Genomic DNA, 25,254 nt, shown 5'->3' with positions numbered 1-25,254 from the left:
TCACTCAATTGGTATTCACCCAACTTCACAAATTGACGCCTCTGTGTCAAATAACTTCTAATCCAGTTCAATACCAATCCCCTGATCCCATATTGTTCTAACTTATCCATTAATAATGCATGATTGATTGTGTCAAATGCTTTTTTTAGGTCAATAAATATTCCCATCATGTATTTCCTGCCATAATCATTGTCATGTGAGACTGAGATCACACAGAGATCTAAATTATGCTCACAAAACAATTTCCTATTGAAACACAAGGTTTTCAGTGTACTCAAAGCAACATTGTGTTATCCTATAAATGACTGTAACCTCTGTCTCAGCTCCTTTGTACAGCCAAGACCGGATCCTGCAGGCCATGGGCAATGTGACGCTGGCCCTCCACCTGCTATGTGAGCGGGCTAACCCTGCTTCATTCTGGCTGCCATATATCCGCAGTCTTCCTCAGGAGTATGACACGCCCTTGTACTACCAGCAGGATGAGGTGCAGCTGCTGTTGGGCACCCAGGCAGTGCAGGATGTTCTGAGCCAGTATAAAAACACTGCACGCCAGTACGCCTACTTCTACAAACTGGTCCAGGTAGGCAGATACATAGACACACACATAGTTGCTGGTTGTAGTTACTGGTTAGTAGGGTTGCCCCCTGAAAGTCAACTAGTCAAATCATTACTTGTCAGACCTGTTAGTCGACTGAGACTCTTCTAGTGTTTGTTTTTATTATATTTAATTTTTTTTGTCAGCCTGTGTGCATTACAATAGAAGGCAGCCTGGCCCCTGTTACTTTGTTGTTATCTTCTCCTCATTTTAGTGTACCAAGCAGCACTTTGTTTAGCGCTTCCCCCTGTGGTGAGGGGGAAATTCCCACTTCAATGGTGACACTGTGCGATGCATGGATGTACAGCCACTCAGAATTGAGCTTCCCAGTTGAATCACTTTTAGGTGGTGTGCAGCTGGCTTGCAGTTCCTGTGAGCCTTCCAGGAGCCCCCCCTTTTCCTGTTGCCTGTAAACATTCCCATTAAAGTGCAGTTTTTTTGTTTGCACAGTGTCACCATTACTTAAAAAAAGTAAAAAGACACACTGTAAACTGACTTAAAAAAGCTCCACCACCAAACAGCCATCAACTACAAGACAGTTACGATTTTTTCAGGTAGGTAGGTAGGTGGGTACTTTATTGATCCCTCAATGGGGAAATGTCAGTGTTTCAGCAGCAATGGAGAACAAACAACATAACACCATGAGAAACAAACACCACACAAATATCTTGATAAACAAATTCCAAGTACTCAAAAATAGACAGAATCAAGTATTTGAATAATCAAGAACAGAATTTATATATGTGCATATTAACCATGCATGTTACCCCAGGATTTGAGTATTGCACCTCAGCTGACCATTACATAGTCCCTCATACTTTCACCTAGCTTATCACTGCAGTGATGTGTTGTACAGTCTGCCTGCTGTGGGGATGAACGACCTACGGTAACGCTCCTTCTTACACTGGGGATGTAGCAGTCTTGTGCTGAAAGAATTGTTCAGAGCTTCTACTGCAGGGGTAGCCAATTCCAGGCGACAGTGGTGTGGTGCGGTGGGTAGAGCAGTCGCCTCCCAACCAAAAGGTTGAAGGTTCGAATCTCAGTGCCTGCAGTCCACATGTGTAAGTGTCCTTGGGCAAGACACTGAACCCCCAAGTTGCCCCCGATGGTTAGAGCCATCGATTGAGTTGGCGCCGCAGATGGCTGCCACGGTTCTGTACCGGAAACAAATTCCTTGTGTGTAACATACTTGGCCAAATAAAGGTGATTATCCTTATCCTTCCAGTCCTCAAGGGCCGCTGTCCTGCTTGTTTTTCCAACTATCCCTGCCTGACCTGCTGCTGATTACCTGGCTCAGGTGTGTTCAGTCAGTCAGAAGCTGGAAGATACCAATTCACTCTATCTTTCCTCACTCCACTTTCATCTTACGTTTAATGTAAGGTGTTTTTCAAAATTAAAATGATCAGCTGGATAAGTGCATGACAACTCTATTCATGATATTAGATGCACGAGGGCCATAGAAAAATACTGTGCAAATGCACTTATGTTGGGTTCAGGTCAGGTTCGGACAGAAACATGCAGCCTGATCCATACTCTAGCTCTGTGTGGACATGTACAAACTGAGGGAGATTAACATCTCTCTTTCCTATTTTTATTGGAACCGATTTGGTGGGAGAAGTTGCACCTTTAGAAGTCTTAAAGATTCCTGAAGTTTGACTTCATGTAGATGCAGCACACCTCCACCAACTTTAACCTGAGCAGAGGTCTAACAGTGCATTCATAAGACTGTGCCACCAACAGCTGCTGTTCATTGTGAACAAAACCTGACTTTGGAGCCCTGTGCCCCCTGCTGACCTCAACAGGTTCAATAAAGGGGTGTTTTCATTATAGGAACCTACGAAACGTGTTATGCCGGGTAACGGTCATCACAGGTTCTGTGTTTATTTCTAGTACACTCTGTCTGCTTTGGAAGTGTGTTCTGGAGCTAAATTTCAGCACCCCTTGGTAGGAATAATATCAAGGGTACAAAGAACAAATGGAGACCAACTCAGAGAAAATTCAGTGGAAAAACAAAGCAGGATGGTCTGCGTCAACCCGGGAGGCTATGCTTGGTGATGGCTAAGGGCAGTACAGGGTGTACCGCTTGTTAGGTTTTGATAGTGGAAAAACAGCATAATTACCAAGCTACACTACAGGGGAAAGCTAAGGAAAGCTCAGCTTTATGCAAATATGTTTTGGCAGTGTGAGCAATAGCCAGGGGAGAGCCAATGATGATCATCTTGATTCCAACAGAAACCGAAGTACAGAGTTGTTTACTACTCCACTCCACTACATGAAGGAATTTTAAACAAAATGGAGGAAAAACACTGCCTCCAGGTTCCCAGTTCTCTGCAACATGTCTTTAAGAAATTTCCAGGACCTAAAAACATCATGTGGAAACAAGTTGCCAACATACAGTATGTAGTACGGCCAGTACATCAGAACACAACTGTGCAATCAATCAATCAGAGCAGAGTATGTAAATTACATGTGCAACACAGCACACCCCTAGAACTGCAGATTCATTGAGGGCCTGATGATGCCAGCTACTTTGTATCTGTGAGTGCACTGTAACAAGTGGAAACACCCCTGTGGGCAAACTGTCTTTAAATCGGCACCTCAGAAGAGCATTTAAGACGTGTCCCTGTTGATACTTTGTAGAGATGGAACAGTATGAAAATTTAACATGATTATAGTGACCAAAATTATCATGGTTACCAATATTATCACAGTACTGCCAAAAATGTTCAAAAATTCCAAAAAATAAGGGGAAATCAATGATTTAATGTTAGAACACCACAAATAATTATTAGCATCATTATTCATTGTGTGTGTATAAACATAAAAAAAACAACATAGTCGTATCCTTCTGTAAACATAGGGGCAGTCATTGTTGGTTTGTTGGATAATTGGTTTGCTTGCTGCATGCCCACCCATCCAATAAACAAGGGCATTGCAAATGCATTGTTATTATTGGTGACATTGTTAATGTCTCTCTCACACACATATTCAGTCTTCTCTGCTGCATTTGAGTACATAAAATCAGAAAAGAGTCTTAAGAAGACAGTAAAAGTAATTGTGAGGAGCCCAAAATTTTACATAAATACAGATCATAGTGGTTTTTCCTGCTGGAACAGTTCTTCAACCAAGTAGACGACTGTCATAGCAGCAGAGTAACGTGAAGTGTTTTTATGAAAAGCTTAACGATATTTTGTTACTGTTACAAAGTTATGGTTTGGAGCACAGTAGTATTTGCTATTTTTGCTTGAGTAAAGACAAAAAGTGTTGTGTATCTAGTTATCAAATGAAGATTTTGAACCAAGACTTACCAGTTCAAACAAGCATTCAGGCAGTTTCCTTAACTAAGGCTATATTTATACCACTTTTTGGTCTTTTTTTTTTCCTATGTTCTCATTTAATTAAATAAATTCAAATCTGCTACTGTACATGACAGACTGCTGGTTTAAGAGTTGAGATCATGTTTTCACTTCATGTTTACAAAGCCAACACAGCTAATTATGGCATCCTGCTCTCACTTACTGAAACCATGCTCAACTCTTACACAAACAGCACATTTAACAGTTTTACCCTCTGAAAGCCATAATGATAAAATGAAATAAAATTTTCAGTAGTAGTTCACTACTACCAACACTGAAGTTGGAAATGTTTTATTATTAAAGTTGCATTTAACATATTTGGATATTTAGTATACACAAACAAGGTTTGCTATACTAATGTTACATCCTCAACAAAATATTTAAAAATGCTTTCAACTGAACAGTCGAATGCTGTGTAAGTGTAACCAAACAAGTATAATGTAAAATATGAATTAACTGATAAGGAAATGAGGAAAGCAGAAGTTAATGTTCTCATTTGATAGCTTTCAACTGAGAGGTTAAACTAACTACTCAGTTAGCTGCTTACAATAACAACACTAGCAATGGGAACTGTAGAGGAATCTGAAATTTGTAGAAAATGTTTGACTGCATCTCATATTTATGGATGGGGTCAAATCTGAATCCATTTTCTTTTAAACGCCATAACAGATATGTTTAAGTAGTGTGTTGGTTAAAGAAAGTGTAACAAGTATACATTTTGCTGCAGCTAAAGATTATATAGCAAGAAAGTAGCTTTTTCTTTTCACAATCAACAATTCTATTAGTAATTTAGGGACCACTTCCAGACCAAAATTACATTGACACTAATAGAAATGACAGTATAATGAGCTATCAAACTGAAACCACGGATGTAGTACTGAGTTGAATGGTTATAGTGATTTCACCACATGTATTTTCATAGCTCTCTGACGATCCTTACTCTATCCTCACTGGGGGCATACGTAAAGACAACAATAAAAATGATGGTCAATCTCAACTAAATAATTCACTGATGTTTTGCATCTACTTAACATTAATTGAAGGCTGAGTTGTTACTAACTAAACAGAATGTCAATAAAAGATTGGATAAGGGCTTTGTTTGACTGTGGAAACTATCAAATCGTGTAGGTATTTTACCAGATCTAAAATGGATCCGTGGTCATGCCTTTCAATAAAGTTTGGCTACTGTGCAGTACTGTACTTCAGACAACATAAAAAGATGATAATGCTGTTGTATTTGCTACTCTGAAATGCAGTTTAGTAACAATAAGCCACATACTGAGGGTCATCTGTGAATAGCAGTGATAGAAAAGAGTTCAGTCATGATATACTCTACTAAGGCCAGAAGGGGGAGACATCGGGCTATAATACCCATGTCAAAGAATCATGGTTTACACTTTAATTCAGAAGATGAAGTAGAGACAGCAGCTAGCAGATAGTTTGATTTGCAATCACAGTTGAACTAAGGAATATGGCCACAGTGATCCTTTTTCCTCTGGATTTTAGTTGGAGTATCAACATTTTGTAATCATGTGATATATGGAAAAAGTTATTTCTATATCAAAATCAGCAGAAACATTTTTTTTCCATTTGGGAAAATATTTAACTTGTGAATTTTAAAAATGATCACAGAATTTTTTTCAGTCTGCAATTAATAAGCCAACAACTGGAAAAACATGTAGAGACTGTCTTTATGGTATGTGATGAGATGTTGGTTAACAGGTCCTGACAGCACATTACAGGATAATAATCTGAAAATATGCTAATGTACCATTATTTATGTGAGATGCAGTGAAATGACAGCTCAACTTTGATCAGAAAGAACCACAGTTGTCCTCTCTGAAGTCAGCCCCCTCTGTTATCAAGGAATTTCTCAAAAAATTCATCCTCTCTGTTGGCATCTACATATTTGTTTTATCTACACGATGAACCTGCAGGAGAATGAATGAGATCATGTTTTTTGTTCGGTCATGAGATCTGTATTTGGCTCGAGTTTTCTTTCTAACACAGTTTTACTAGGAGTAAATTAGAAAATCAGGTAGTACATTAGAGTTTTTCACTTATTTATACAATATATCTAATATTTTAGCTCTCAAATATAAGTACTTATTTTATAAATCAGGAGCATCCATAGATAAATGCTTTAGTTACATGACTCTAATCTCTCCATTTGATTAATTCTGATTTCATTGTTAATCCACATGAATACTCAGCGTCACATGGTGTAAACACTTCTTTTTATTTTTGTTTGTTTTTTAATTCTCGTACCAATCTGAATGATCTGTGATCACGTGCATGGATTAAGTGCTGGCACTGAATCTTAAAGAGCCCACGTCATGCTCAATTTGCTCATTTCCAGCCATTTAATGTTTAATTGGGGTACCTCTAGATTGGCTTGGTACCCATCATATCTCCTAATAGTTTGCAATTATATTAAAATGATAAAACCAGAGAGCCTCTTCCTAAAAACAAGAGGCTAGTTTGTGAATGCGCACACCTCCTGCTGCTGGTGTTGTGTCGAAAGTGAACAGCACAGTGAACCGCAACAGCATTAATTAATTTGAATTTCTACTCCATAGATAGGTAAACAACAGTACATGTACTGATGAAGAGAGATGTGTAACACTCTAAACAAAGCAGGTTGTTGAAAAAGCCCATATTTTAACTGGCATAATGCAGACATAGTAACTTCTCCAGCCTTACAACAATTCTCTCTAATGTTCGAGACACAAGGCGTAACAGGCATATGTGTTGTTTGTTTGTTTTTTCTTTAAAAAAAAAAAAAGTCCCACTGAGTAGTGGAAACATCACTCCCTTTCAAGTAGCGCTAAGATCTGTAAATCCAACTGGTGATCAATGCGTCTTCCCCCACACGACCACATACAGTTCTAAAATAATACGATTAATTCCAATAGGTAGTGTAGCACTGACAATAACATCATGGATCCTTAAACAGCAACACATCACATTCAGCAGACGCATTGGCCTCAAGCAGTGGAATCAAACAGGTACTGTGCTCCGGGGAAATCCAGCGTGGAATGAGCTGATCATTCACCACCAAGGGGGCTTCAGAGGCCGGCAGCTTGTAGGTTAGACCTGGTCAGGTAAAATAGCGAGTCCCTGTACAGAAACATTCTCAGACATGCAGTAACCTCAGGCCCTGTATTTTTTTTGTATCAGACCTCAGATCTTGGTGGTGGTTTTCCAAGATGGCGTCGCTGTCCATGGCTTGCCGTCAGCCTCTCAGGTGTATGTTATTGCTTTCACCACCGAACCCTGTTTTATCAATTCAGATGGGTTTGATTAATGTTGGATCACTGGCTAACAAGTGACAATGACTTTTTTATATCTCAGAAATTGGATTTCATGTTGCTGACTGAGACTTGGTTAAAGGAAGGTGAGCACTGTGCATTTTCTGAGCTTCTTCCACCTGGTTGTTCCTTCTTCAGCTCCTTCCGTACGACAGGTCGGGGCGGTGGCCTGGCATGTGTTTTTAAAAACAGTTTTCAATGTCGGCAGCTGAAAGTGGACACTTATTCAAGTTTTGAACTACAGCTGTTTGTGATAGAACTCTCTCAACCACTGCTGTGTGCAGTGGTTTATTGTCCTCCTAAATTTAAATAAGGAGTTTATTCAAGAGTTCTCTGATCTCCTGGGTTTTATCTTGCCAAAGTTTGATAGGCTTTTAATCCTTGGTGATTGTAACATTTATATGTTTCCTGACTGACACTTTATCTTTGTCTAAAGTATTATTGACTTTTTTAAAGCTCACTCAGTGCATAGCCCTACACATGAGCTCGGACATACACTGGACCTTGTGATTTCCCATGGACTGCCTGTTTTTATTACTGAAGTATGCAGCTCTCGATTCTCCGATCATTTCCCTGTGTTATTCAACGTTAGTGCCGCCACTGTTTGACAAACCTTCTATTCCTGTTGGTACCGGATATACAATCACCTCTTCAACAGCAGGAGAATTTTCTACTTGCTTTAAAAATTCTGGTCTGTATCTGATGGGGGATGTGTCCTCCTCCATGGATCCTGAGGAAGTATTAAGTCTTTTAACCTCCACCTGTCAGGATATACTGGATTCCATTGCTCCCCTCCAATGTAGACTGGCTAAGCCGAAGGTGGAACCTTGGTTAAATGACTTAACTCGGGAACATAGACGAAGATGTCGCAAAGCTGAACGTAAATGGAAGAAGGATAAACTTTATGTTTCCCTTCACCATTTCAGGGACTGCTTGTCGGACTATTGGAAGGTGGTAAAATCTGCAAAATTGAACTATCTCTCTAACATTGTGGTCAGTAATTGTCACAAACCTCAGGGTTTGTTCACTATCATGTAACCTTACCTTTCATCCCGAGGCATCTGTTGAAATATGTGAGGGTTTTCTTCATTATTTTACTAACAAAATTGCTAGCATTAGGCAATTCTCCAGTATCACTTCTTTTGACCCAGCTGACCTTCCCCTGCCTTCTGCTATTTTCGACCAATTTGAGACTGTTTCTTTGCCTGTGTTATCAGAAGTGGTTTTACACATGAAAACATGTCACTGTTCTCTGGATTTCCTGCCAATAATATTATTCAGAGATGTTTTTGAGTCTAGGTCCTAGCTTTCTGGCCCTAATTAATTTATGCTTGACTACAGGCTCAGTTCCAGATGCTTTTAAAAAAGCAATTGTCCAGCCACTACTTAAAAAGCCAAATCTAGATCCTTCGCTGTTTTCTAATTTTAGACCAGTGTCTAAATGATCTTTTATGTTGAAGGTTTTAGAGAAGATTGCTCTTATTCAACTCCAGCCTTTTCTGGTAGATAACAACATTGAGGAGCAATTTCAGTCTGGGTTTAAATCAAAACACAGTACTGAGTCAGTGTCATTAAAAATGAATAATGACATTTTGTTGGCCAGGGATGCTGGGGATCTAGTTCTGCTGCTGCTTTTAGACCTCTCTGCTGCCTTTGATACAATGGATCATGGAATCCTCATATCTCACTTGGAGTGTGTAGGAATTCGTGGTACTGTTCTTAATTGGTTTGGATCTTACCTCATGAATAGAAGTTTTTCTGTTAATATTGGTAACTGTTCCTCCTCTTCAACTATCCTCTCCTGTGGTGTCCCCCAAGGGTCTGTACTCAGCCAAACTCTATTTTCCTTGTACATGCTTCTGCTGGGATCAGTTCTAAGGAAATGTGGCTTCTCTTTTCATTGTTATGCTGATGACATCCAGATATATTTACCATTAAAAGCAGCTGGAGGGATGTCTCTACAGCCACTGTTTGACAGACCTGAAAGCATGACTGGCGTGGAACTTTTTAAAATTAAATGAGAATAAAACTGTGTGTGTTTTATTTGGTGATTAGGTGAAATTTGCTGCTTTTAATCACGATTTAGGCCCCCTGGTTCATCATCTCAAGATGACTGTAAAAAACCTAGGAATGTTTGACAGTGATTTAAGATTTGACAAGTAGATTGACTCAGTCGCAAACTCTAGTTTCTTTCACCTGAGGTTGGTAAGTAAAGTCAGGTCATTTCTTTATTTTAATGATTGACTATTGTAATGCATTATACCTTGATGTTAATCAGTGGTGCAAATGGTGCAAAATGTTGTGGCTCGTCTCTTAACAAGTACCAGTAAATTTAACCATATAACCCCACTCCGGTACTGGCCTCTCTTCACTGGCTTCCAGTCCATTTTAGAATTCATTTTAAGCTATTGATTTTTGTTTTTAAGGCTCTTAATGGTTTGGCACCCCCCTACCTCGCTGAGTTGGTGAGGTGGTGCAAACTTACAAGATTGCTCAGATCCTCAAGCCAGTTTCTTTTAGAGGTTCCCAGGGCCAGTTACAAACGCTGGGGTGACCATGGTTTTATTGTTATAGCTCCTAAATTGTGGAATGGTTTATCTTTTCATGTTCGATCTTCTACAGACTTGACAACTTTTAAATCACTGGTTAAAACATATTTATTCACTTTGGCTTTTAATACATAGTAGTGTCTGATGCTTCCTTCTTTTAACTATTGGTTCTGTGTAGTTTGTGTCTTTATGTTCCTATGTTGTTTTATTTCTCTATTGATATTATTTATTCTGGTTTTTACATTGCCCTTGTAAAGTACTTTGGTCGACCAGACGTTGATTTTAAAGTGGTATATAAATAAATTTTGATTGATTGATTGATGGTATATGTGAAAACCAAGCCATGAGGTTGAGAGAAGTGTCCACAGACCTGATAGACAGGATTGTGTCAAGACAAAGATCTGGAGAAGGACACAAGAATATTTCTGCAGCATTGAATGTGCCCAAGAGCACAGTAGCCTTCATCATTCTCAAATGGAAGCGATCTGGAACCACCAACAGTCTTCATAGATCTGGCCACCTAGCCAATCAGAGTATTCATGGACGAAGTGCCTTGGTCAGATAGATAACCCAGAGCTCCTTTCTGGAGATGGGAGAACCTTAAAGAAGTACAACCATCAGTGCAGCACTCCACAAATCCGGCCTCTATGGTGGTAGTGGCCTGATGGAAGCCATTCCTCACTAAAAGGCACATGACGATCTGCTGGGAGTTTGTCAAAAAGCACCTGAAGGACTCTCTGACTATGAGACGCAAAATCCTCCAGTCCGATGATTGAGCTGGTGCGAAGGTTTTATTTAAACAAGGCAATAACCTGAAGCATACAGCCAAGAAAACACTGGAGTGACTTCTGGCAAAACTCTGTGAAAGTCCTGGAGTGTCCTGGCCTGAGTCCTGACCCCAATAGGGCATCTCTGGAGAGACCTGACAATGGCTGTGCACCAACGCTCCCCATTAAACCTGGCTGACATTGAATGATTCTGCCAAGGAAAACTGAAGAAAATTCCAAAAGAAAGGTGCCAAGCTAGTAGCTTCATTCTCAAGAAGACTTGAGGCTGTTGTTGCTGCTAAAGGGGCTTTAACCAAGTACTAAACGAAGGGTCTGAATACTTATGTAAATGGTTTATTTCAGTCTTTTATTTTTTAATACATTTACAGAACACTCCAAAATCCTGTTTTCATTTTATCAGTGTGGAGTATTGTGTGTAGAATAATGAGAAAAAAAATTAACTGAATCCATTTTAAAATGAGTCTGAAATATAAAATGTGGAAAAATTGAAAGGGTCTGAAAACTTTCTGTACTGAGTGTATGAGAGAAGTGTGATTCATCTAGTATGGCAGTTGTGCGCACTACTTGGTGATCCACAGAAAGTTGTAGCTGTTATGGTGTGGATTTTGGCAAAATCTTTTTCATAGACTTTGCTTTATGTCATTTTTGTAGTTTATGACCACACCTACAGTACATGTTGTACAGCTGTCTTTGCTAGAGTAAAAAAAAAGTCACCAAGACATCAATGTATCATGAGTGATCAGTACAGTAAATGATCATTGAAGTGGCGTTAAACAGACTGAGGTGCACGTTATATAATAACTAAACTAGATTCAAGTTGTTTCATGCACTGTGTTTTTCATCCATGGTTCTATTTTTGTTAGATGGTCCCACATGGTTCTTTTTTTTTATTTAGTTATTTAACTTTTTTGTGTTGTTCACTGAAATACAATAAACAAGGTGGGCTACTGTAATATTTTTTTTGTGAGCATATGTGGAGTTTGCCTGTGTATGCAAACCTGTTTGTAGTATAAAAGTTCTTGGAGCAACACATTGACAAAGCAAACAAGTTTGCACTACACTGGCTGCTATATACCATACGCTTCTGTGTTTGCAGTAGCAAAATTACTCTTCCTTTTCACCCACAATCCACTGATTTCTTTCTCTTTTAATGGAAGTTTTATATTCTTATATATTCGTTTTATTTCTGTGTTTTTAGAGCTAGGGGTATACCTAATCTTGTTCTGCTGTGCACCCCCTCTTGTGTATGGTTTTGAATAACAATTGTAGGATATGGTCCGTCTTACCATGCTAACTCTGAGAGACGAGACAGTCCAAGTAACTTCAAAACAGTGCTGATTTATTCAAAGGATCACAGGTAAAATTAACATTACACGCTCAGGTATCTTGCACCTCCAAACTGCTCGCAGGCAGATGTAAGATGAAAGACCCTGACCCCACCAGGCCTATACATTATATCCCCTCGGTTGGGCTAGCCCCATACTACACAGAAACGTCAACTGAGATGTCTCTGTTGCCAGCTTTGCAGCTGGCCCTAGCAATAGTCAAAACATGAAGTAGATCAACATGTGAATGTGTGTGTCTGTTGGTTAAGTGGTGTGTAACTAAAAACATTCTCACGAATGTCATGTCTTAAACATAAGAACGTTATGGCTAAGGCTACAGTTATACACGTCGTAATAATAATATTGAACACCCTGTCTGCTGACAGTCATCAACTCTTCTCTCTTGTATCCTTGACCAGATGTACCCTGTAGAAACTCATAAGCATGACTAAGCATTTAACAGTCTAACTAGACATCCTATCTCCACTAAACATTTCTAATACATAAAGTATCTATCCAATATCTGACTAAAAATACCTAACACAATGAAAAGCAATTTGAACTCAAGTAGTTCGTTCATTGTCCAAATGCAACTCAGAAGCTCTCTATGCGTGTCTTGTAATATGATTGTCTTAGACTAGTTTATACAAAAGGTTCTTTAAAAACAACCTGTTATAGGATTCCTACTTTGTTTCATCAGTCAGTAGTGTCTGTCTCCTATGTTGCATTAGGTCGCTTTGTGTGACAGTAAGCAGAGATGGTGCAGTTGAGCAAAGAGCCAATTTATTGTTCAACTAACTGGATACAACATAGAAGTTTATGGTGAGTTTAAATGTCTGGCTAATTCCATAGTGTGGTGATGCTACAGTACCACACTGAGTAGATTACTGTATATTGTAAATGATTTAAATATTACATTTAACTGTGTAGAAATTGATATACTGTAGTTCTCATCATCACTGAGGTGGAGTGAGATGCTAGTTGGACTCTTTAGGCACTTACTAATCCCAGTATCACATATTTTACTCAATTTTTTTGATAAACAGATTCTTTCTTTTGCTGTGTGTGACCTAAATGCCAGGTAGTTCCTGTTTAAAACACACAAGTCACTGATTAAAAAATATGGATGTTCCTGTAGCTGTAGAAATGTATGAAAATTGCACTTTTAGTAATATAAGCACAAGGTCGACAAAGAAGGTGAGGGAGACATATCTAAAGAAACATGTTTTTGTTCTTTGTTCTTGTTATCCTAGTTTAATTTTGTGCCCCCTGTCTCTTTTGAAGTGAGGCTTTTGGAATTTGGGCAACAAAGATCATACTAATGAAAAATTTATTTGAAATTAAACTGGAATAGGATACACTAACATATTGTAACTGTATCAAATAAGGATTTATAGTCTCTACGAAAGCTGCAATGATTCCTTAAACAAGACAGGAAATTGTCAACTATTCAGACAACTGATTCTCAAATGTGGGGGATTTAATGAATTGAAGCAATCAATAATACAAATAAAATTAGTTGCCGCCCTAGTCACCACAGTAACAGTGCAGAGAGTGTTGGACTGTAATGTTTGCGTGAGTCCTGTATTTCATAATGGGAATACACCGGGTTTGACTTTGTCTATCAGGAGAAGAGATTTTCTTATGACACACACACACACACACACTTCCATCTTTGCGTAGACCCTCGCTCTCTCCTTTCCTCTCCTCTTCCCTCCCTACACCCCTCCCTCCTCCTCAGATGACCGGGCTGGAAAATTAGCTTGTCACATTGGCTTTGAATTGAATTGACCTGAATGTACCTTCCTCAAAAAAAACCCTCTGTCACTCTCTCTCTCTCTTTCTTTCCCATGAATTTCACTTGGACTGTATTAGTGGACGGTTATCAGTGTCCTGTCGGAAGATGGTTCTCTCTTTGCTGCCGAAGATACTTGGCTCTTCTTAAGAATCAGAGGCCTGTTGGCCTTTTATCCAGTGGATTGAGACAATATTGGTACATATGAACCAGAACTATTGTGTACCACACAGGGCCGTAGCCAAACAGAAAATCTTTCATTTTCAAGACCTCATAGATTTCTAGATCTTGATATTTTATCCTTGGATAAGGAAAAAAGCTTTTGACAAAGTTGACCATGTTTGTTTTTGTACAGTTAGGCTTTTTGAGTTTGTGCCATGGGTGGGGTTATTGTATTGTGGGGCTCAGCGTTTGGTGAAGGGCTGTGTCAGCCAATCCCTGCACAGAGGTGAGTAAAGCAGGGGTGTAGCTATGTAGTCTGGCTACTGAACCTCTGCTGTGCACAAACTGGCACAGTGTATTTCCAATGCCAGGTGCAAATCAGTCCTCTGATAATCTCTGCCTCTGTAGATGATAATGCTTTTGTCAGGGATCCGGCTGATGTGTGGGTTGAAGGATAGTCTCCAGCCTCATTGGCTAAAGTAAACTGGGCTAAGGTTGAGGCCCTATAGGTGGGAAAGTGAAGATTACACTTTGGAGTTAGCTGAGATAACATTCAGAAGATAGTTTTTGATTCTGTGTCAGTGGCTCCATAGATCCTGGAACTATTTTGTCAAAAAGGGTTAAGTGCCATCTTAATGGAAGCCTAGCCCATAGTTGCACCTTTTAGACGAACAGGCTCACCATCCTCAGATCACCACCATTTTTTCTTCTTTGTCCAGCTGACCATTGTGTAGGGTGGTCAAGCCTAGAACCCGTCTCAATAGTCATCTTGTGTGACCTGCACTTCAGCAGCATCATATTTCATATACACAGCTACACAGATAGTGGAAGTGAGATGTGGGAAACAAGTTTGGTAATCTGGACCTCCACCTCACTAACCACCATCTGTCATATCCCTCCTCCTCTGGTAGGAAAGAACCAAACAGAGCAAAGTTTTGGTTCTTTGTGTGTGTGTTTGCATGTGTGTGAGAGAAAGCGAAAGAGAGAGAGAGGCCTGGCCACTTTGTTGAACTTGACAAGCAAGATCCTCAGCACTCACCTGTAGGGATGAATCAGTGTCACTGCTGGACTCTATAACACAAAGAGGTGAAATATGATGGTGACCAACCTTTATTTTATTTGTTTTTGGAGGTGAGGTGTTGGATTGTAGTTCTCACTGATCGTGATGCTGAAATAGAAGCTTGAATCTCACCAACTAAAGCTTAAGTATTACCAAGGGGCACAATATTAAAGGACTATACCACTGATTAGACCAGGGGTGGCCAACTCCAGTCCTTGAGGGCCGCTGTCCTGCTTGTTTTCCAACTATCCCTGCCTTACCTGGCTCAGGTGTGTTCAGCCAGTCAGAAGCTGGAAAATAGTTGGAAAACAAGCAGGATAGCGGCCCTCGAGGACTGGAATTGGCCACCCCTGGATTAGACCATCATTTACAAAAATGTGCATAATATATCACCCATTCTCTGAAGTGCACACCAAGTGCAGGCAGCTACTGATTTATATGTAATAATTTAGGGTGTTCTTGTCTTGTGGGATGCCTAGGTTATTTCAAATCAGGGCTGACATTTCCTCAAGATCTGTTGGCGATAGATGAATAAAATTTCATGCGTGATGCTCAGCATAAAAAAGCATTTAAAATTCAGGCTGTCTTTATGGAATCGGGATATTTTCTGTTGAAGAAACCGTCTGTATGAAACTGTCCACAGCAGGTTCTGTAGAAATTTGCATCTTCATTTTATTGGGAGAAATGTCACTAGGAACTGACTGCGACTAGAAAGTCCAATATAATCAGAAAACGGTAAAATGCTAAAGTAATTCCACATATATGCAGCATATTTAATTTGTTCTGGATTATTTGTGTTATTTTACTTGATCTCTCACCTGAGTAGGAGATATCTATCGCTCACCAGCCAATGCCTTGTAAAATATCTTCATATGTTGGGGCTGTGGGCTTTTTAGCCTGTGGGCATATTTAGTCTTAATATTGAGTTTCTCTTCACCCATTGTAATTGTAACCACTACAAAACTACAGAAGTGATGAAGCTACGGAACTTGTACACCGAGGATTTTGAATTTGAACTGGACACGTTTCAACTAATTGTTCACTAATATATTTATATTCAGAGGTTACATTAATCAAATATTTTCTGTCATTTGTTGGAATTTTGTTAATAATGACAGAAAAATCTAAAGGTCATTCGGCGTTTTGACAGATTAGAACACAGAGGGCAATTTACCCTAACTTAAAATGAGGATATAAGGTGAAAAAAGAGGAACTGATTATGTGGATGAAGGACAACTGAGACCTGCTCAATGCACCTTGCATTCCGGTAGCTGGTAGCATGTTGAAGAGCCACAGAGCGCATTTGTGAGCATTGCAGATCACAGAGGGGTGAAGCTGCGCCTTTGGTGCAGAAAGAGCGCATGCAGCGGATTCCTCCTGGTGAAGTGAGTGCATCAGGATCAGGAAATCCCACGTTCAGAGCAACCTGTAATTACTTCCTGACTCAAACTTTGGCTGAAGTGAAGCTGCCAAGTCCAGTCTCCAATGCAGCAGCAGAGCGCAGGTTCAGCTTTCGGATAAATTATAATGGCAATGAGAAACCTAATGACAGTCACCTCTGCAGCAGACCAGCTGAGTTCAGTTCAGTTAGCCTAAGTTCTTGTAAATGGTTTGTTCATATTATAATGGTCATTGCCAGGTTTTGTAAAATTGCACTCTTCGTGTTTACGCAGACTAGCCACAGTATTTTTAGTGGCCTTTGCTGTCGCTGCGAAAAAAAATCTGCTTCATGTGGTGTTGACATGAAAAGTGGCTGCACATTAGCTTGTTCCTTATATTAATTATTAAAAAATGAAATGAAGAGTAAATGCTATTAAATGTCTTATCATTAAAAAATGAAAATAATAAATTATGACAGAATTATGACCCTGTCCTTCAAAATGATGGACAACAAGGAAGTCTAGCGTGACCTCTGTCTGTATCTGAAGTCTCTGCGAGTTGACTTTTGAAGCTAGTTGATATTATTGAACACAGATAATAATCTAATTAGTATTGTGTGCTTTGGCAAATGTGTGGCCACTATGCCAAAATAACCTGTAACTTGGCTTATAGCTTATGATATAGCCTCTTACTCTTACACATAGACTCTTTTATTACTCAGCAGTGCTTCTGTCTCCTCTGCACCCTTCATTTACTCTCTTTCCTTTCTCTCTTCTACTTTTCTATCTCTCTTTTTACTTTGTTCTTACTCTTTGCCCTCTCCTTCCATTTTATTTCCCCGTCTCCTTGTGCTCATTATACATTCTACTGAACTGCTCCGCCTCTCTCTCTTTTTGTATCTGTCTCTGTCTCTCTCTCTGTATCCTGCAGAAGCTCAGGACGGTCTGTAAATGGCCGTGGTAGGTGGTGGCTGTGGCTTTAAATGGAGAAACTGAACACGCGCACACAGGCACACAACCCATTTCAGGCCCAAATTGATGAGGCAGATTTATGATGGCTGCTGGCCACAACAAATTAAGTTGACAGTGATGTATGGAGGGGGCAGTGTCACACTGCACTAACGGACCACACATACACACGCCCCAGCGGTGGCCCTCTACTCCCAGTCCTTCTTGTTAAGCATCCCTCTCAGGCAGCCCTCCTGCAGTATACTTGCATAATGAAATTCCTCATACTGATTTGTGTGTGTATGTGTGTTCCCCCCCTCTCTTTTTTCCTCCCATCCACCTCCACCTTTCTTCCACCCCCCAGACTCATCCTGCTGCCAGCAAACTGCCCCTGAAGGACAGCTTCACGTTTGATGACTACAGGTCAGTGTGTGTGTGTGTGTGTGTGTGTGTGTTTCAAAACGTGGCCCGTTTTCAGATTGTTCACATGTGCTTCTACGTGTTTGTGCAAAGTGGAGCAAATGCAAAAGAAACATGTTGGTTCACTACTGTACATCAGTAATAGTGGCACTGTATACATTCTGCTCAACACATTCACCACTCTATCACAGTGAGCGAAACAGCATAAATACAATGATTGTACACAGGAAAAAGGCTCATATTTCAGTAATGAGACAAGGTAAAAGTATGTGTGTAGCTCAGTCAGTAAATAAAGACTGTAACACAGTGGCCGTGGGGAAATGTCATTACAACACCATATGGCTTGATTGTCTGACACTGAGGTACTGCATAAGCTGTGTTGCCAGAATGGGTGGGGTTTTTTCCCCACCCAGTTGGGTGGCCTTTCATTTACTTGGGTCAGTAAAAAAAATAGTTTTGGGTGGGTTATGATAATTGGACTACTTTGTTTCATATCTGGGTGGTTTCAACCGACAGAAAGTTTGGCTCTATCCCAATAAATCAGCTCCTCGTCTCCTCTGAGTAATGTGATTGAGATGGACAGCTCATCACACAATAACTGGAAACTACCTCAAAGATTTTGATGTATTTTATTACTTCTTTTAAAAATGTATGATTGTTTTAATCATGGTTTTGAATTTTTTTTTTATATTGATAAAACATTAAACCTATGTTAATAGGACCGATTTTATATAAATAAAAACTGGGCTACTGTTGTGACAGTTGGGTGGGTTCCAGGCTCTGACTGGGAAACTCTTTGTCAAATCAGTCTGGCTAAACTAACTGTAAATCAAAACTTCTGCTGTGAGTATCTGTTATAAGCCTGCTGTTAGCCCCTTGTATCAGCTCTGAGTTCAGGTTAAGAGTTAACAGGACAAAGTAGTGTAGCTCCTTCTAGGTTCATACGAACTCCCTGAACAATGAACACACTGAAATATAATTCACACGAAGAGACACAGAGACAATTATTATATTTAATTGTATTTAACCATGTCTGACCAGACTGTGAACACAAACGGGGTGAACAAGGAGGCACATGATGCACACTAACATACCAGCCAAGGATTAAAATTGGCTCTAGAGAGGTTCGTGGCTTAATACTCAAAAGCAGTGTTTTTAAATAAAACTATGTATTGTATATTTGGATAACAATAGCTATTATGGCTTATATTTAACTCCTATAAATTCTGATGAGTTTGTTTTGACCATCTATAGTAGACAGGTAAGGGGCCGTTCACTTTTGTGTCTAAAAACACATGGAAAACACCAGGCGCGCCGCTTTCTCCTTCCTTGCAAAGTGCTCTGGAGCTTGCGCTCCCGTGGGTCCTGCCATTGCTAAGCAACCATGAGCTGCATGCTGCATCATGACAAGGAAGTTGCAGGATATACATGGATTTCCAGCACCAAAAATCCTTTGCTGTAGCTCTGCTACTACATTTTTTTGTGGACGAGAGGGGAAAAAATGTGTTTTGGGTCCATCCCATCCTTCAACAAGCACAAAGAAAACACAGAGAATTTCACCAACTGATCCAGCATCCTCCACCTTGGCTGAGGTTTGAACCAGATGTTGTCAGGGAAAGTGTGAAGTTGATTGGTTGGTTCTTGTCACATAACCTGTGGTGCACTTGCTGCACTCTCAGAAGTTGAGATCTTTTTAATCTCGCTGCAGTGTAGACATTCATGGAAAAACAGGTGCATTGCAACACTTGCATTGTGACAGCGTTGCTCTCTATTGTGAGTGAGCTTGTCGCTCGTCTTCATTTAAAATAATGAATTTGAGTCCACAAAAGATGCAAAAAGTGAACTGCCTCAAAACCAGTGCCTTGGTTGTATTGCTGGAGGAATATCACATCAGGACATGGGTAACAAAGAAGACAGGCAGCCAGAAAGATTTAATGATAACAGTGATGATCAGTGATTAATGAAGTCTGTAACTTGTATAAAACTGCGGTCACAAGCAAAAGTCATGGCACTATTTGCAGTTTCCTGGTTTTCTGCAATAATTGGTCATAAAATGTGATCTGATCTTCACCAAAGTCACAAATATCAACAAACACAATATTTCTAAGCTGCTAAAACACAGTCATAATCTTTCATGCTTTTATTGAACACACTCATTAAACATACAAAATGATGGAAAAAGTAATGGCAACACTAGGCTTCTGATGTCACTAAACGTCAACTGGAGTCAGTTGTTAGCAAACCTGGAGTCCAATCAATGAAATGAAAATAGAGGTGTGGTTTAGAACTACCCTGACTTATGAAAACACTGTGTCAGTGTGCAATTCGCAAGCAGCTTCAGCTGAAGTGAGCTGTGCCTTGCAAAAAAGAGATCTCAGAAGACCTACAATCAAGAGTTGTTGATTTGCATTTAGTTGGAAAGGGTTAGTCATCTTAAAGAATTTAGATATTTATCAGTCCACAGTTAGACATACTGTTTATAAATGGAGATGATTTAGTACTGTGGCTACTCTCCATAGTAATGGGCACCCAGCCAGGATCACTCCAAAAGCACAATACAGAACGCTCACTGAGGGGAAAAACCCTGGTCTCAGGTCTCTGCACTCTGGTGCGGGTTTTCTTCAAGGGCCTCGGTGTTTGGCTGCATTCATCCTTCCCTCAGTTCTGACCAGACTCTCTGCATGTGCTGCTGAGAAGTCCCATGCAGAATGATGCTACCAGCACCATGTTTCACTGTCAGGATGGTGTCATTCAGGGTGATGTGCAGTGCCTGGTATTGACCAGAAATTGTGCTAGGAGTTCTGCACAGAGTTCAGTTTTTTTTCTCATCAGACCAGATAAGCTTTTTGCTTGTGCTCTCAGTCCTTTCAGTGCTGTTTGACAAACTCCAAGCAGCTGTTGTATGTCATTTAGTCTAAGTGGCTTCTAGCAGGTCTACCAGGAAGGCCTGATTGGTGGAGAACTGCTGAGATGGTTGTCCTTCCTGCAAGTTCTCCCATTTCTGCAGAGGACTCCTGAAGCTCTGTCAGTATGAATGTTGGGTTCTCAATCACCTCCCTGACCAAGGCCCTTTTTGCCCAGTTACTCAGTCTGGGCAGATGTAATGCACCTGATCTGCATGTCACCTGAAGTCTGGAGTACTATAGCAAAGCTCTGAATACTTTTAATTAGAGATTTCAGTTTTGGGTTGTTAATACATTTGAAAACATTTTTAAACATGCTTTCATTTTGTCATTATGGGTTATTGGGTGTAATCTAGTTGGCAAATTCAGTTTTATCCATTTAAAATTAAATCTACAACACAATGCGTGTAAAAAGTAGAGGTCTGAATGTTTTCTGAAACCACCATTGTACTCTATAAAGGGAGTAATGAATGAGGTAGAGAATTCCTGCTTCAGTTTTGACCCACTTACTGTAGTTGTTTTCATCGTTTTCCTGGTCAGTGATTAATTAACAAGATTTGGGGTGCTTTACATTCACTTTTAATATGCGTTTAGTGGGTTAGATAATCTGACTAAACTGTTTAAAACTTGTCAGATCTGTGTTGGCAAAACTGATAGAAATGATGGAATGAAAAGAAGACCCTATTTCTTATAAATCAGAAAAAATCTCTTAAGAGCTACATGGGTGTGTTCAAGAAGCACAAAAGTGTCCTGCTGATAAATTATTCCTTCAGTTTCTCTTCCTGCCTCTCTTATTCTCTATCTTTCTCCCTTCTCTCACCATCCTCTTCTGACGCAAGCCTTCTCTCATGCTAATATCAGTGGTGATCTCCTGAACTTCCCTCTTATGCTGTCTGGATCTGATGATCCCTGTCAGTGGAGGAAAATAAACATCAATGTACTGACCAATGATTGGCTGATTGTATGTGACAGGTGGGCGGTGTCATCAGTGATGACCCGTCAGAACCAGATCCCTACGGAGGACGGCAGCCGAGTCACTCTGGCCCTCATCCCACTCTGGGACATGTGTAACCACATCAATGGACTGGTAAAGTCTTGTTCACACACACAAACTTGCACACATCATGATGGCAAAGTTAAAGTTTGGACACTTTATCCCCATATTGTGATAAAATGGCATATCCCAGTAATATATGGTTTCAATATCACAGTGTGTGAAAACATTGAATTCACAGATAAGAATTTTCTTGGATCCCAAAAATGTATTTTGATGAAATGTATTTCCTGAGGACTGGTAAGGGTTGGAATAGTAAAACTGATTGTGTATCTGCAGATTACCACTGGCTATAACCTGGAGGATGATCGCTGTGAATGCGTGGCTTTGCAGGACTATAAGGAGAACGAACAGGTCATTCCCTCTTACTGCATATACTGTGGTGTTTCTTATTTCTTTGTTTACACATGCACACACTTGTCAGTTGCATTAATGTAAACAGCTAAATAAAAGGAGAGGTTGAGGTAACATTATGGAGGAGAAAGAGTGAGACAGTCCTTACCTCGCTGGTTGTACAGCAGAAATGATGAGAGGAGATTCAAAGGGACAGTGAGGTGATTCTATTTTCAGTGTTGGATGAGTGGAGAAGCTTCCGCTCCTCTACTCTTATTCCTCCTCGCAAAGGAAACACTCCAAACTTTAAAGTGATTTTTGATGATGTGAAATGCTCCATTAAATTCTTTCCACATTTGTATTCTAACACTGTATATTTAACTGTGTCTGCTGAGTATTATAAATATGGCTTCATTCTCTTAGCTGTCACAGTTTACATCAGAAATCACACCTAACACAGATTTTATCCACAAACCACTGGAGTCTGTGCAAGTCGGCCTTTCCAGTGAATGTTTCTTTGTTGCCCATTGCAGATAAGTGTCTGTAGAAATTTGAAATTATATAGAAAAGATGCTTGCAGTACTAATAATGTACCCCTCTTACCTCATAAAACTCAAGTTTAGATGTCAGTATCAAAGCAATCAAAATTGATTGTTGTCACAGTTCAAAGAGGAACTCCTAATAGCTGATGCAGTATAACCTTCCAGGGTGCAGATTTGTCTAGGTTTGAATAAATATAAGCTTAAATAATGAGACTACAGCCTATGAACTGGTTTAATATTTTTAGATTTTAATGTTTGTGGAAGAACTCCGTCAGTTTATTTTCCTAAGCACTCTATCTCACTTCACACTCTACACGAGTAAATAATTCTTCTGTTCTTCCTGTAGATCTACATCTTTTATGGCACAAGATCCAATGCCGAGTTTGTCATCCACAATGGCTTCTTCTACCAGGACAACGCCCATGACCGAGTGAAGATCAAGCTGGGCGTCAGCAAGAGTGAACGCCTCTATGCCATGAAGGCAGAAGTGTTGGCACGAGCTGGCATTCCAGCGTACGTCCAACTGCTCTTTAAGTCACTGTTTAGAAGCTTTTGTCCATGCAGATTTTCAGTCATCTAGGTCATAGTAAGCTGAAAAAACTGATGAAGCCTCTTGGATAAGAGGTGAAACGTCTTTGACCTAAAAACCAAGTCCAGTTGATTTTTCTTAAGTTTTTTCAGCTTTAGAAGCTTTTATTTCCACTCAAAGGACAAACATTCCTCTTCTTCCCTCTTTGTTCCTTTCTTCTAATCTGCAAACAGCATCTGCTCTTGTAAGTGAATCAATCTGCAGCCTAGGGCTGAAGCATTTTACTCTAAAGTCTTTAATGTGGGTCAAGGAGTGCTCCAGGCATATGACTAACTCCATGTACCATTAGCATAGCCACAATACACTTTTGTCTTCCAACAACACATATTTCAACCAATTAGGCCCCCCTTTGGCATAATTGAAACACATAACATAAATGTTGCAGCAGGTCTTTCTGCTTTTTTTTGCCCTCCCTCCCCGCCAAATAGCAATTTGCCATCCACCCTAACACTTTCATCACCAGCAAGCTTAATCATTTTATCATTAGCCTCTTAATTTTATGCAGCATTCTCTGCTTGGCATTTTTAATCAGACAGCTTTTAATCTCTTATTGATGACAGTCTAAATCTCAGCAGTGGAAATTAAATGAAACAATCCCGTTGTTGCCGGGGTGCTCTGTTAAACTGACAGATATGTTCATAGATCATTTTCAAAGGAAACAGCTACACGTCCAGTCAGCCTCGCTGAGATGTTGAGTGGCTGCTATCGTCACACTCCTTGCTCCTTTTCGCTCTACTGCATTTCTTCCTGATAAGTGGAAATAAACGAGCACTTTTGACTATTCGAGGCTGCAATTAGGTCTTTTTCTTTCAGTACATCTATCTTTAAACATGGAGCACAAGCTTTACTATACAGAGTTAACTTCTCTGAGCTGGATGCTCTGTTGCTGGAGGAATGGACAGGAGGGATAATTTAATAGGAAGAGTGGAGAGGCAGCTGTAATGCATTTGTGTGGTGTAATAATGTCGACCCTGTGCTACCCATCGCCACATCGATCACTTTAGTGAAGCAGGAGGAAAATATTGTCCTCTCTAAAATTAGCTCGCTGTCTAATGTTATGATGTGGAGCAGATTCTGCTGAGTCCTGGATCATACTTGGTTCATAGGTTTTCTGTTACACTGCTAGCTTTCACAAGCCCGAGAAATACCTCAAACCGCAATACTAATATTACATTTAGAGAGACACCAGAAAGACCGGAATTCAATGTAATGGAATCAGCTGACCTGCAGGCGAAGGCGATGTCCTCACCCATACATTTTATACTATGTTTTATAAAATCAAACTTATGTGTTTGAAATGTCAAACTTCAGATTTATTGTTTCATTTTTTAAATAACCTTTATTTGATAGTTATAATCCTTTACATCCATTCCTGCACCACCAAAGTTAAAACATACAGTCATCAATAATGACGATACCAATATTTTGGTTTAAGAAACAAGGATAAAACAATTTCATAAATATTATGCAGTGTGTACCTGAACACACTGCATAATATTTATACAGTTCATTCATACAGTTTTTATTGCATCATTTTGTTTCCTTTTCTGTCTCACACCAAACAAAATAGCTACATTTCTTATCCTATGAAGTATCATCTGTTATACAGGTTTGAATGGTCCTGTTGTATTTCTTGTGCATAGACGGTTGAAATTTTTTTGATAAGTTATCTGCTTACGTGCTGCTGTTCATACTATATTCTGAAGAGTTGCAGTCAGTGTGGTGATAGGTTAGCTGATCTGTCATATTCCCTAATTATTCTCCTGGCCCAAAAGGAGTGTGCATAGAAATACAACTTATTGTGTTGTATGAGCAGCCTCTTGTAACAAGTTTTATATGGAAACAGTGAACATAATTCAGGTTTCTTTTTTTTTTCCTGACTCTTGGATATTTTTATTACAATTTTAAGGTGTGTATGCTGTTTTGTTTTCAGGTCCTGTGTCTTTGCCCTGCACTGTAATGAACCTCCTATTTCAGCCCAGCTCCTAGCCTTCCTCAGAGTTTTCTGCATGTCAGAGGGTAAGAGACTGACAGGTACATCAACACACACACACACACACTGTGAAATACCAGCAACAGGACACTGCCTGTCAAACCACAGTCCTGATAGTGCATGCCACAGTTTTTCCTCTTCTGAGACTGTTG

General features: G+C 39.8%; 1 protein-coding gene across 2 annotated transcripts in view; it reads left to right on the top strand.

Moving 5' to 3' along the window:
* The window catches only part of setd3 (SET domain containing 3, actin histidine methyltransferase), a 46,756-nt gene that overhangs the window by 12,489 nt on the left and 9,013 nt on the right, over positions 1–25,254 (top strand). For both annotated transcript variants that reach the window (XM_020615700.1, XM_020615699.1), the window contains exons 6-11: positions 324–580; positions 17,633–17,691; positions 21,564–21,678; positions 21,925–21,999; positions 22,867–23,033; positions 25,043–25,128. In XM_020615700.1, coding sequence (XP_020471356.1) covers positions 324–580; positions 17,633–17,691; positions 21,564–21,678; positions 21,925–21,999; positions 22,867–23,033; positions 25,043–25,128 — 759 coding nt within the window. The remainder of the gene's footprint in view (positions 1–323; positions 581–17,632; positions 17,692–21,563; positions 21,679–21,924; positions 22,000–22,866; positions 23,034–25,042; positions 25,129–25,254) is intronic.

The sequence above is a fragment of the Monopterus albus genome, unplaced genomic scaffold (genome assembly GCF_001952655.1).
Source record: "Monopterus albus unplaced genomic scaffold, M_albus_1.0 scaffold169.1, whole genome shotgun sequence".
Lineage (NCBI taxonomy): Eukaryota > Metazoa > Chordata > Actinopteri > Synbranchiformes > Synbranchidae > Monopterus > Monopterus albus.
The sequence above is the reverse complement of the archived record's forward strand: the minus strand, read 5'-3'. Positions and strand labels throughout refer to the sequence as shown.